General features: G+C 39.6%; 1 protein-coding gene across 9 annotated transcripts in view; it reads right to left on the minus strand.

The window, feature by feature from the left end:
* Veph1 (ventricular zone expressed PH domain containing 1) overlaps positions 1-13396 on the minus strand; it is a 256719-nt gene that overhangs the window by 20782 nt on the left and 222541 nt on the right. For 6 of the 9 annotated variants that reach the window (XM_048794142.1, XM_048794146.1, XM_048794144.1 and 3 more), the window contains 2 exons: positions 12809-12945; positions 3207-7326 (listed from right to left, as the gene is read on the minus strand). In XM_048794142.1, the coding sequence (XP_048650099.1) occupies positions 7090-7326; positions 12809-12945 (374 nt within the window). In that variant the 3' untranslated portion in view covers positions 3207-7089. Of the gene's footprint in view, positions 1-3206; positions 7327-12808; positions 12946-13396 lie in introns of those variants that run through there. The other 3 variants (XM_048794148.1, XM_048794145.1, XM_048794147.1) reach the window with 2 other exon arrangements.

Raw genomic sequence — 13396 nt, forward strand, 5'->3', positions numbered from 1 at the left:
AAGACATTTAGATAATTTCCTCCATATTATAATAGCTCTGAATTAAGAGGGAATAGAATATTCCCAAAGGAAATCTGGTGTGTAGAAAGTGAATCTCTGCTAAGCACTGAGCAACACACATAGAGTTTCTTCTGATTACATGAAATTCCAGCCAAGAGGAAATAGAGAGAATAGAGACATAAATCTAATAGGAGATAATGAACAGTAAGATTGATGTCTACAAAATGCATGTGAAAATAATTATTGTATCATAATACCTGTGTCAAAGTGTATGTGTGTGATGTGTACTATGGATATTCTACTAACATGAGCGGACTGATTAACAAGTAAAAAAATAAGGTAACAAAGAATTCCAAAAGAATAAAAAAAAAAAGAAAAGAAAAATTAGAATTTATAGTTGCTAACCTCCTTTGCCCTTAGTTTCTAATGAGGTCTCCTGGAGCACTGTGATTCCTGTGAATGAATGAGCCTGCTATTTATTTGATTACTTCACAATTGTTACATTGTTTGAGTACTTTTATAACTCCTCCAGATTCTCTGTACTAAAGTGAATTCTAATTATTTTATTGATTGAAAGGCAGAGGAATCCGTTTTTATTTGATGTAAGCTTTAAAAAGTTTGGTCTAGCTGGTCATAGTGGCCCATGCCTGTAATCCCAACAGCTTGGGAGGCTGAGGCAGGAGGATCTTGAGTTCAAAGCCAGCCTCAGCAACTTAGAGAGGCCCTAAGTAACTCAGCCAAACCTGTCTCTTAAAAAAAAAAAAAAAAATNGCAAGCCCTCCGGAGTCATCAGACTCCTTTCCATTCCTATGACTACAGCTCCATCCCATCACCTGTCCCTGTCTCTAAATAAAATACAAAATGGGCCTGGGGATGAGGTTCAACGGTTGAGGGCCCCTGAGTTCAATCCCTGGTACAAAAAAAAAAGTTTTGTTCAAAAAGACATAAAGGAGCTATGTAAACACAATGTGTCTGTTTATCATTTTATAGATAATTGTGCAAGAAAGTCCCAGGATTTCTAGCTTTTCCTCCTCATACCCCCCAAAAAAATTTCTTGGAAATAAACAAATTCAATATGTACTGGGGCTGGAGTGGGAATGAGAAAAATGCCAATATGGAATGTGTGTGCCAAGGCTGGGTTCTCCTGGCAGTCTCTGGGAGTGAAGTCTTCCACCAGAGCCAGTTGCTGTTGTGCCAAGTACATGGCTGAAGGGCCTTGCAAAACCTGGTAACAGAAGGATGTACCACCTCTGCCATCTTGGCCCATTCCCTACCCAGCTTTCCTAACAGGGAAGGGGGTTGGATGAAGAAAAGCCCAGGAAGGGGATATATAGGTACCAGAAGTATGGTCTGTGTGCTTATTCCTTTTGGAAGAGAAGGCAAGCAGCACAGGAATGGCTGATCTCATACTTTTGAAAATGATTGTATATAGATGGATTTTTAACCATTAACCCATTACCTTTTGAAGTCACTTCCATTAAGTTATGTGGATGGTTGACATTGTATGTGTTAATTGCTGTTTAGTAGATCTTAAATGAGTTGCAGGATACAAAAAAAAAAAAAAAAGTGGAGTGACTCTTTCAAGCACCCACTAAGTTAAAGATTCTCTGCTCTATGCTTTTACATGACATGTGTCTCTCACTGGTTCTGATCTGCAGATATGGTTAAGCCCATTCTAGTGATGAAAGATGGATAACTTGCTCAGCTTAATGATCTAGTTTTAGAATCTCGTGTCCACACCCAAGCCCGTGCCAGTTTCCCGACTGCACTGCTTCAGAGCCATCTTCCTGGTGTTCCAACCCCTCTGTCGCTCAGGACGTGTTTGGGGAGAAGTGGTGCTAAGGGCTCCGCATACTAGCTTCGTTATGGAATAAGATGTCTTAGGTTATTCTTGGTTTTCCACCTAAAAACTTTAGGTTTGGGGGACTGGAGATCCTTTTCAGGGCATTTAGGCCGTGGTGTTGACTTCTCTGTAATACACCTTGAATTCCTTCTGAGATTGGGAAATGCTTCCTTACTTGTGTGATTTTTATTTATGCCAGAGAACAAGTCAGCACTGCAAATAGACCTGACTGTGCCTATTGGAAGGAGGTGAATTGAAGATGACCCAGGAAATGCTCCTCAGCTTTGACAACCAAGTATTTTCCAGAAATCTCAATATTAGAAAAGTATTGAGCATTTATTTTCACTGAACTCTAAGTTCTCAAGAAATAACTGGATGAAATACTTAACAGGTTTACCAAGGCTATCTGGGAGAGGAGAAGAATCAAAATGAAATAAAAATGAAACCACTTGAACTTCCTTCCACAAATATCATTTTATTCATACCAACATTTTTTTTTTGAGGTTTCAACATTTTTAGAAAAATGGTTTTGTTTAGATCAGGTCAGCAATGGCAGTTCTCTTGGGGAAGGCTGGTTTGTGGTAAGCCTGTGGTCACTGAAGTGCCAGAAATATCCATGGGAAGATGATGGTTTTGAAAATCCTCGTTTGATTATGAGCCCAGGAGAATTTCCTTGCATTTGGAATGTCTGCATCATGAAGTGAAATTGTTATTTGTACTTCACACATTTACTTCTTTTTAGATCTGTTCGAGGGCACTGAGAGTTGTGTTCTAAAGTAGAGCACGGTTAACTAAGTCACCAGGACTTTGTGATAAGTAGTAGAAGTAATTCTTCCTCCCAATTAAACTGGCAGAACCACCTTCCTCTTTCTCAGACCATATATTCATTGAGGAAAGGGGCAGCACATGGCCACTGTTGACCACAACCCTCACCATGCAAGGTTTGAGCACGTTGTTGGTATCCAAATTGTTAATAACTAATGCAGACCCATCCCACTTTGTGACTATTTGTCTGTAACTAGGTTTCATAATTTATTAGAATAGCTGGGGTTATTCACTAACTCTTCAGAGCGGTAGATTTAAAAACAACATTTAGAGAATCATTTGCAACTACATCTGTTCTCAACCTTGTCTCTCCCAACTTCATGCAGGAGATGTCCCCCTAGTCCAAGGTGAGTCGCCTGTCTATACTCTGAATGTACACATCAAAACTAAATTCATGGGGAAAGGTTGACCAAAGGGTATTAAGTTGCAGTTACCTAAGAGTAAGAAGTTCTGATGTGCAGTTGCACAGTAAGGTGACTATAGATAATGATTTTTGCACTGCATATTTCAAAAAAAAAAAAACCCAACAAAAATAAACTAGAAGAAAGAGTTTTGAATGTTTTGCAATGAATTATTGATAAATGTTTAAATTGATGGATACATTTAACCTGATTATTCAATTTATACATGGATCAAAACATCACAGGATGCCCCATTAATATGTACAAGATTTGTGTGCCAGTTAAAGCAAGTTTAATTTAATGAAAAACATCAGTCTCTTTTAGAAAGAAACAGAAGAAAAGTTAAAAAAAGGAAGAAAAAATTAAATCTACCATCTGCTTTATGTCTCCAACTGTTGCTTCTGAATTTTCTATGAGTGAGTGCCACCACCAACCACCCAGCTTCACAAGCAAGCCCTCCGGAGTCAGCAGACTCCTTTCCATTCCTATGACTACAGCTCCATCCCATCACCTGTCCCGTCCATTTTTACCAATTCAATTTCCCTGACTCTCCATTTGTATGAGTCCCTTGTCCTTTACTATAATGAAATATCTGAGGCTGAGAACTTTGTAAAGAAAAGAGGTTTATTTAGTGCATAGTTTAGGAGGTTCAAGGGCATGGGGCATTGGCCTTGGCTTGACTTTAATCAGGACCTATGGCAGATGGCATTTCAGTGGTAAAAGGAACTAATCACATAGCAAGACAGGAAGCCAGAATGGCTGGAGAAGTGTCAGGCTTGTTTTTTTTTTTTTTTTTTTTTTTTTATAACAACCCTTTCTACAGAACTAACTAGGGTTTCCAGAGAACTACATCATCTTTTTCCAAGGCACTGCCCTTCATGATCTAATTACTTCCCACTAGGCCCGATTTCTTAGAGGTTCCACACCACCTCCCAACACTGCCCATGGAGGACCAAGATCCAATTATGAGCCCTTGAGGGACACACTCAAACCACATCCAAACTACAGCACCATTTCTAGTTCCTCTGCTGTGACACCGCTCCCGGAGCCTCTACCTCAAAGCCTCCACATTCATTGAAAAAAGTGGTCTCCCTGATACAAATTCTAATAGCCATACAATCCATTTTCATACAACTGTCAGAGTTATCTTTTTCTTTTTCTTCCAGTTTTTTTTTTTTTTTTTTTTTTTGTGGTGCTGGGGATTGAACACAGGGCCATGTGCATGCAAGGCAAGCACTCTACACTCTACACTCCCAATTGAGCTATATTCCCAGCCCAGGGACATATTTCTAAATGCAAACCTGCTTAAAATCTTTGAATGGTCCTTTATCATCTTAAGAATTGGCCACTTTGCAAATGGAGCATGTTTTTCTCTCTCTGTTACCTTCATAGAATTGTTCCCTGTACTGATCCTTTGCTCCTTGCTTGCCCAAAAGGTTCCTAACAGTTCTTTTGGTCTAGCTCATCCCCTACCACCACTGGGAAACAGTGAGGGAGGCATTCTGGGTTTCAAGTCAAACACGGAAGCACTTTCTGTGTTTCCCTAGTGTCTTAGTATCTTAGACCACTGTTTTGAAAGATTAGTTCAATTGTAACTTTAAATTCCTGACTCCCAGCAATTCTTCAGTTCACTCCAGGGACATTGTTCTTTTTTTGGTGGGGTGGGTATCAGGGATTGAACTCAGGGACACTTGGCCACTAGGCCACATCCCCAGCCTTATTGTGTGTTTTATTTAGAGACAGGGTCTCACTGAGTTGCTTAGCGCCTCACTGTTGCTGAGGCTGGCTTTGAACTTGTGATCCTCCTACCTCAGCCTCCCAAGATGCTGGGATTACAGGTGTCTGCCACCGTGCACAACGGTGACATTATTTTTCCCAATGACATCAATTGCTTCAAGAGAAAGTGTAGTTTTATCTTGAGTGACTATTCTTCAGCATTTCAGATTGTTGGTCCCTCCCTTCTTCTGGAAATCATTAATTGGGCTTCTGTGGCTCTCTGTGCCCTGGCCTACATCATCTCTGAATGCTAGCCAGTGAATCCAGCTTGCCTTTGCTTAAATGCTGGTGTCCTAAGGGGTCCTTATTAATTATTATTTCTTTTTTATTCTCCTTGCATAATTTCATTTAGTTCTACATCTTTAGCAACTATCTGTATACCCAGTGAAGCCAGAATTTGACCTCTAGAACTCTATTTCCAATGCATAATAACTTCTATATCTTACAATATATTCAAATTTTACAAGTTAAAATTAAGTTTCTTTGTCAAACATAATTACTTTAAAAATTTTTTTAGTTGTAGATGGACACAATACCTTTATTTTATTTTATTTCATTTTTTTTTTTTAGTTTTATATGGTGCGGGGGATCGATCTCAATGCCTCACACATGCTAGGCAAGCGTTCTACCCCTGAGCCACAACCTCAGCCCCAAACATGATTACTTTTGTGTTTCCCATTCCTGGTGAATTAGCAGTAGAGTCAGGGTACTGACTATAATCTTCCTCCAGGCTTCTAGATTACATAATAAATAAATTTCAAGTAAAGAGAGTTATCCTCTGTATATTCCAAATGAGCTTCTAGAAGTATTAATTATTACTGCATAACAAATCACCACAGATTAGCTGTTTAAAGCAGCATACATTTGTCATCTTAAAGTTGCTGTGGGCCAGGAGTCCAAGCATGGCTTAGTCCTCTGATGAGTGTCCCATGAAGCTGCAGTCGAGGTGGTGACCTGGAGCTAGGCTCTCAGGCTAAAAATCTTCTTCAAAGATCAAGTGGTTGATGGTAAACTTTATTTCCTTGCAGCAGTTGGACTCACAGCAGCATGCTTATTCAAGGCCAGGAGGAAGGCTGTGGACGGGCTTACTCTGTCTTAAAGAACTTAACCTGACTCAGTCAAGCCTGCCCAGGAAAATACATGTTTGATTCACTCAAAACCAGCTTATTAAGGACCTTAATTACGTCTGCAAAACTCTCTTCACTTTTGCCATAATATGACATTATCTTGGGAGAGAATATTCCATTGCATTTATCATTTTTTTTTTTTTATTAGAAACCAGTTTCAGGTCCCACCCACGCTCAAGTGGTGGAGTGTTATACCAGGGCATGGGGCACTGGAAGTCATCCTAGAATTCTGCCTTCCACCACTTAATTAAAAAGAAAAAAAGCATATATGTGACAAAGCATATATGTGACAAAGCATAAATGTTTGTCATTTGGAGATGCTGCCAGGCTGAATACAACAAAGAAAAGTACAGAACTTTAATTTAACATCTTTGAGTTCACTGGAGATGGCACATAGTTGAAAGATGGAGAAAATAGTTTCCTATGCTTTCTTCATCTTCTCCGACTGCCTTGGGCAGGAGATGGGCCCAAGTCTCTAAACTTTAGATTATAAGAACCAAGGGATAATTAAATAAGTAGTTCTGAAAGACAGACATTTACTTTCATAAGTGGCTTACTTTGAGAACCATTTTTACCATGTTTAGCCTCCTTCATACAGAGAGGATAAATGTGGTTAGGTGTCTGTAGTAAGTTGAATGATTTTCTTCAGTGTACATTACTTCCACTTTTCCTAATTAAAAAAACAAGCTATTTTTATTATTTCAATAATAATTTTTTATTATTTTTTCTAATAGCTTTTTTTTCTCTTAATACCTTTGGCAGACTGGTTTTCATGAAGCACCAATCTTCCTCAGGTAGTTCAGCCTCACTGGAAGTTGTTTTCATAGTTTCAAAGGCATTTCTACAGGAGTTCCTGCACTGGGGACTCTGCCTTCCTAGCCCACAGCCCTGAGGGGGTGCTCTGTGGCTCCTGCTGCTCCTGGCTTCAGACAGAAGTCCTGACAGCAGGCTTAGGGTGTGACGCCTACTGAGAACTCTGCCCCTGCAGGCGCTTCTTCTTAGGGAGGACTACCCCACGGCATTCAGCAGGACACAGCCTGACCTGGTGCATTTCTCTCCTTTCCTTGCCCCGACAAGGCCCACTGGGCATGCTCCTGGGAGGCTGGAGTGGAAGTCCCTACAGATACGTGGTCACTTCTCTGTTTTCCCTCTCTTTGGCTTGGGCAACTGCCACACTGAGGCACTGCAGCCACTCTTCTGCATTCTTCTCATCCTTGGCCTTGAAAACATAGGTTTTATTGTCTGTGAAGATTTCAAAAGCCCGGGGGAGAGAGCGGTCCCTGCGTTTCTTGGCCACGGCTTTCACACTCTGTACCTTGCTGAGCTCTAATGGGGCATCTTCGGGATCATCTTTCTGAAATGCATGGGGAGGAGAGAAGATGAGCTGGCTGCTGCTATAGGCTAAGCCTCTGGCTTCCAAGGGGGTTTATTTTATTTATTTTTTGGTACCAGGAGTTGAATACCAGGGGTGCTTTACCACTGAGCCACACCCCCAGCTTTTTAAAATATTTTATTTAAAGACAGGGTTTCCCTGAGTTGCTTAGTGCCTCCATACATTGCTGAGGCTGGCTTTGAACTCACGATCCTCCTGCCTCAGGCTCCTGAGCTGCTGGGATTGTAGGTGTGCATCACAGTGCCTGGCTGCCAGGGGATTTTTAAAGGAGGGCTGACCCTTTTACTTCCTGTGACCCAAGACCTTTGCTATTTGGGATATGAAAGCCTTGAAGAACCAGTAGAAAACCAAGGGAGTAGGCAATTGGGACGTTGTTGTAGTATCCATAAGTTGACACAAGATAGCAATCTATAGAATGTCATTATGTGGGAGGGGGGAGAGTGCTTTGATTTTCTGTCATTTTCTATTGAACACAGCAGTCCAATTTGGAGTTCTACTAACTCTGAATTTCAGAGAGTTTAGGAGGCACAACATTGAAATTTCCTTTGTGCTACCTCTGAGGAAGGGCTGGATGAGACTGTAATGGAATAAACAAACAGGGGTCCAATGTTTGAGTAGATCAAACTTTTCCAAACCTCCTCCAAACTTTTGGAAACATGTATTGCCTATATACACTAGATGAAAGAATATTGAATGAAGCAGCATTTGTCTTTAATGAAAACAGAGGCTTAAGGTTCTCTGCAACTCCAGGATCCTTACACTGGGCTAGCACAATTGTCTGAAGGCAATTAAATATTTCTGGAAAGCAATTTCAGGTCTTCAAGCTTCCTGAATACATTTTGTCTACTGGTGAGTTATCAGTGGTTGAGAATCTTGTCCATTCTCCTCTCCACCCCCCCTTCCAAGTACCCTTCTTTCACTTTGCCATGAAAAGGCACCCTTCCCGGCCCTCACAGCCTCCTCATGGTGTGTTGTTCCACTTGGATAAATCTCAGGCGCGCCACACAAAAAATCAATTTAACATACTGGTGGCCCGGAAATAGCTGTCAACCAAGCAGCCGCTCTCCACCCACTTCATCAAGACATAACATTTTCCTTTCTAATGTCTAATAATTGCTTATTAAATTTGGCTTTAGACTTATGAATTTTCGTAACTGATATAAACTCTAAGAAAAATAACTTAATCAGAATATATTAATATCTAGAGACTGATGATCGCAAGGAGTTAAAACAATTAAATTTCAATTTATATATAGTTTCATTATAGTGAAAATTATAGGGCAATTGGGGTAAATTCTGTGGGGAAATACAACAGAAATATTATTTCAAGGAAAAAAAGAAGCAATGTAAATATCTCTATGAAAATATTAATTTATATTATTTTTAAAAATTAATGGATGATGTCAGATACCAAAGTGTTGTGATATTTTATTCTAATAAGTATATTTAAAGGAGAGAGAGGAATTTTTTTTAAAATTTTTTATTTTCAAGGACTGGGGATTGAACTCAGGGGCCCTCAACCGTTGAACCTCATCCCCAGGCCCATTTTGTATTTTATTTAGAGACAGGGTCTCACTGAGTTGTGTAGTGCCTGGCCATTGCTGAGGCTGGCTTTGAACTCTCCATCCTCCTACCTTAGCCTCCCAAGCTGTTGGGATTACACACCCTGTAGGGTCATTTTATTTTTAATTGTCGATATTTATAATACAATGGAAATTACAGTCTGTGCATCTGCTAAAACTTATGATGAAGGTGTTGATGCAACTGAAAATGCTGCAAGGTATTGCACAAATTTTTCAAAATCACTTTAGGGTATTCGCAGGAGAAAGTCTGAAGATGCATACTCTAGACAATGCTTTGTTAGTTGAATTTGGTTTAAATTAAAGTAATAAAATTATATTTCTTCCAATTAGTCTGAGGTAGAGAAATTGATACATGGGGGAACTGATGAGGAAATTTAAAAATTACCATAGTAACCTGAGGAGGAACAGTGAATCAATTAAAATAGGAATAAACAGAAAGTAAAGGACACTGTAGCTGAGCTGGTTGGTGGAAATCAAGACCCTAAGGATGCAAAAGTAAAAAAAAAAAAATTGCACTATGATCTTTCAGCCTCAGTTTTAATTAAAAAACGCACATTTCCCTCATAAAAGAATGACTTTTTTAAATGATGTGGCTGAAGTTTCAGCTGATGACCACTGGCAGATTGTATCCCTGGAGATTAGAGGTATTTTGCTGTGGTCTTGATGCTGTATCACATTATTTCCTACAATTTGAGCCACATGTTCTGTCAGATTTTTGGAATACCAAACCATTATCCCTTGACAAGATGTCAAACAAGTTACTGATTGTAAAATAGCTTATTCTTTTCTTCTTCTTCTTTTTTAGTTTAACATAAGATCCATAAATTTACTACCTGGGCTAAACAAAACAAAACAAAACACAATAATCCCAGATCAAACCAATCCCAAAACCTTAAATAAAAATACCTTATTCTTTAAACTTTACTTAAAAGTCTGAGTTAAGCCAGGCACTGTGTGCATACCTGTTATTCCAGTGGCTTGGGAGGCTGAGGTAGGAGGATTGCAAGTTCAAATCCCACCTCAGCAATTTAGCAAGGCCCTAAACACTTAGAGAGACTTGTCTTGGGGGGGTGGGGGGAAAGCCATAAAATAAAAAGTAGGATGCAGCTCAGTGCTCAGTGGTTAAGTTCCCTCAGATTCAATCCCTGTTTAAAAGCAAAAACAAAACAACCCCCCCCCCCAAACAGAGTCCTGAGTTTAAAAGTATTTGTCATTATTTGTGTTCTAGAAAAATATCCTTATAGACTAACTCTGATTTCTCTTAAGGAGAAATCATTACATCTCCAGATTTCTTGAACAAATGCAGGAAATTCAGATGATCATTTTAAGTACTTTAAAAATGCTTCAATGTGAACCTGGCTAAAAGGATTTTTCTTCAAACCTCCAAAATTCGTTTAAGTTGAAGTTGCCATTATACTTTAATTTCAAAAAGATCTGGGGCTGGGGATATGGCTCAAGTGGTAGCATGCTGGCCTGGCATGGCGCAAGGCACTGGGTTTGATCCTCAGCACCACATAAAAATAAATAAAGATATTGTGTCCACCTAAAACAAAAAACAAAACAAAAAAAATTAAAAAAAAAAAAGATCTTCAGTCACAGAAAAACTCCCCTTAGAATGTTACAGTACAGATTAAGGAAGTAATGTGAGTTAAAAGTGTTGCAAAAATATTTTTAAAACCTAGCAAAAAGTCTTATTAATTTAAAGAGCATAGATTGGAATTTGTGATGCACCATACTTAATTTCTATTGGGTAAAATTTTCAAATAAAGTTGTAATGAGAACTATAAATATATGATGCATATATCCAGAGTGAATTGTGATTTTTAACTAATTTAACATCTTTCATTAATTAATTAGGCATCTTTTGATTTCTGTGGTGGTTAAGTGTATGTGTCCACTTGACTGGGCTAGTGGATACCCAGCTAGTTGTTAAAATATGATTTCTGAGTGCATCTGTGGGGGTGTTTCCAGAAGAGATTTGAATGAGTAAAGGAGACTTACCCTCACCAATATGGGTGGGCATTATCTAATCCAATCCAAAAAGACAAAAGAAGTGAGGGAGGGCTAGTTTGCTCTCTCTTCTTGAGCTGAGACATCCATCTCCTGACCCCAGATAGCAGAGTTCCTGTTCTTGGACCTTTTTGGACACTGGTACTTAAGCCGTCCCTCTCTTGTTTTCACCCCCAGTTCTAGGCCCCTGGCCTCAGTCTGGGATTACACCATTGCTCCCTTGTTTCCCAGGCCTTAGGTCTTGGGCTCAGTTATACTGTCAGTTTTCTGGTGCTCTAACTTGCAGATACATCTTGTGGAACGTCTCAGTCTGCATAATTATGTGAGCTGATTTCTACAGTCAGTCCCCTCTGTGTGTCTCTCGATGCCATTGTTCTGTGTCTTTGGAGGCTGCTGACTAATAATACATCCCTGGCTGCATGTTTTAAGTGTGCATGGGAAGCAGCGTGTACCCTCATTTAAGAACATTCTCTGGTGCCACAGCCTGAGCTGGAATCCAGTGTCACCCTCCCTCACTCTCTCAGTGCTGCCCTTGGAGTCTCACAGTCCTCATTGGCAATGTGACTGTAATAGTAGTGCTGGCCTTGGAGCACTGTTCTGAGGCTGTGTGAGGCTGTGCAGTGGGGCGCATGGCAGACACTGAATAGTTGCTATTATGATTAGGTTTCAAAACAGCCAAGAAGTAGTTCAAGATTCCATGCTCCAATCCTGAATAAGTAGAGTTTAATAATGAATGAAACTGTCATAAAAAGAAAGAAAGAGGATACCTGTACCTCTTGACTGAGATAGGATACTATTTCAGAGGACTTTCACTGAAAGTATAGAATCCAGGTATTTACTGAGCATCCTGTCTCAGATTTTAAATTACATTAATATTTATTAATTCTGTTAGTATTCTATTCTATTCATAAACTAAATGTCAAGTGAATGAAAGATAGTAATCTTTTTCCTAATCAGAATTGAACTTTGTTAGCTGGGCATGGTGGAGCAGGCCTGTAATCCTGGTGGACTCAAGAGGCTGATGTAAGAGCATCGCAAGTTCAAAGCCAGCCTCAGTAACTTAGCAAGACTGTCTCAAATTAAAGAATAAAAAGGGATGGAGAGGGACTGGGGATATAGTTCAGTTGGTAGAGTGCTTGCCTCAGATGCACAAGGCCCTGGGTTCAATCCCTAGCACCACTAAAAAAAAAGGGGGGGAGGCAGGGGCTGAGGATAAGTGCCTCTGGGTTCAATCTCCAGTACCAAAAATAAATAAATAAGCAAATAAATAAATAACATAAAAATTAAACTTTGTTAATATAAAAGATACTTAAATCAACTTTTATTTCTTCCTTCCTGCCTACCATTCCCCTTCCTTGGCCCTCCACATATAACCTATAGCTCTCTTAAAAACCAGAGTCAATATCATAAGCCATAAATTTCTGTAGGTGGTACATAAGAAAATTTACAGCACCATGTTTGAGTCAATTGCTCTTTAGTTCAATTTCTAAAGCTTAAGTCAACTAAAAAAAAAAAAGCTTCCATAGTAAACTGAAGGGGGACTGTGAGCCAACTAATATGGGGATTGGAGTAGAAAAAGGGACATCTGGGCGCTGGGGTTGTGGCTCAGTGATAGAGTGCTTGCCTAGCACACTCGAGGCACCAGGTTCAAACCTCAGCACCACATAAAAATGAAATAAAGATATTGTATCCACCTACAACTAAAAATAGATATTAAAAAAAGAAAAAAAGGACATCTGCAACAAAATAATACTGTATGTAGGATTATAAATTATCGAAAGTTTAACTAAGCAGCAGGTGGAGGTCAAGACTTTAAAAATACAAGCATGAAAGTTGATGGAAGAACTTACTGACTTTCCTTTTTGAAACAGAAGTTGATTTCCAGCCAGTGTAAAGTAACGAGTTTTCCACCTTTTGATGAACTTCCATCTGACTTGCTTCTCCTTCAGTTTCCCTTCGATGAGAGGCTGCCCATCTTGGTTTATAACTGTTGAGGTAACAGAGCGATCAAGCCATTCATTTTCCATTATTGATTTGGCAAGTGATCAAGAGTCAGAACTGTACAATGAACCAGAACTCAGTAAGCATACCTGAAAAGTGGGCTAATAAATTGTGAATTTGGTTAACGTTTCCTCCTTTGTCCCTAAAAGGATGCACACTTCCGACAGAATGATGAAAATGTACTGAGATCTTCAAAAGAAATGAGCTCTGCCAAAAAACCAAAGGCCAAATGTTTTCTCTGATAAGTGGATGATAATCAATAATGAGGGGATGCATGGGATGAGTAGAGGAACTTCGGATGGGCCAAAGGGGAGGGAGGAGAGGCAAGGGGGATTGGGGATGGGAAAGACAGTGGAATGAGATAGATACCATTACCCTAGGTGCATATATGATTGCATAAACGGTGTGACCCTACTTCGTGTACAACCGAGAAGTGA

Source organism: Marmota marmota, unplaced genomic scaffold, assembly GCF_001458135.2.
Source record: "Marmota marmota marmota unplaced genomic scaffold, marMar, whole genome shotgun sequence".
In the NCBI taxonomy this organism is placed as follows: Eukaryota; Metazoa; Chordata; class Mammalia; order Rodentia; family Sciuridae; genus Marmota; species Marmota marmota.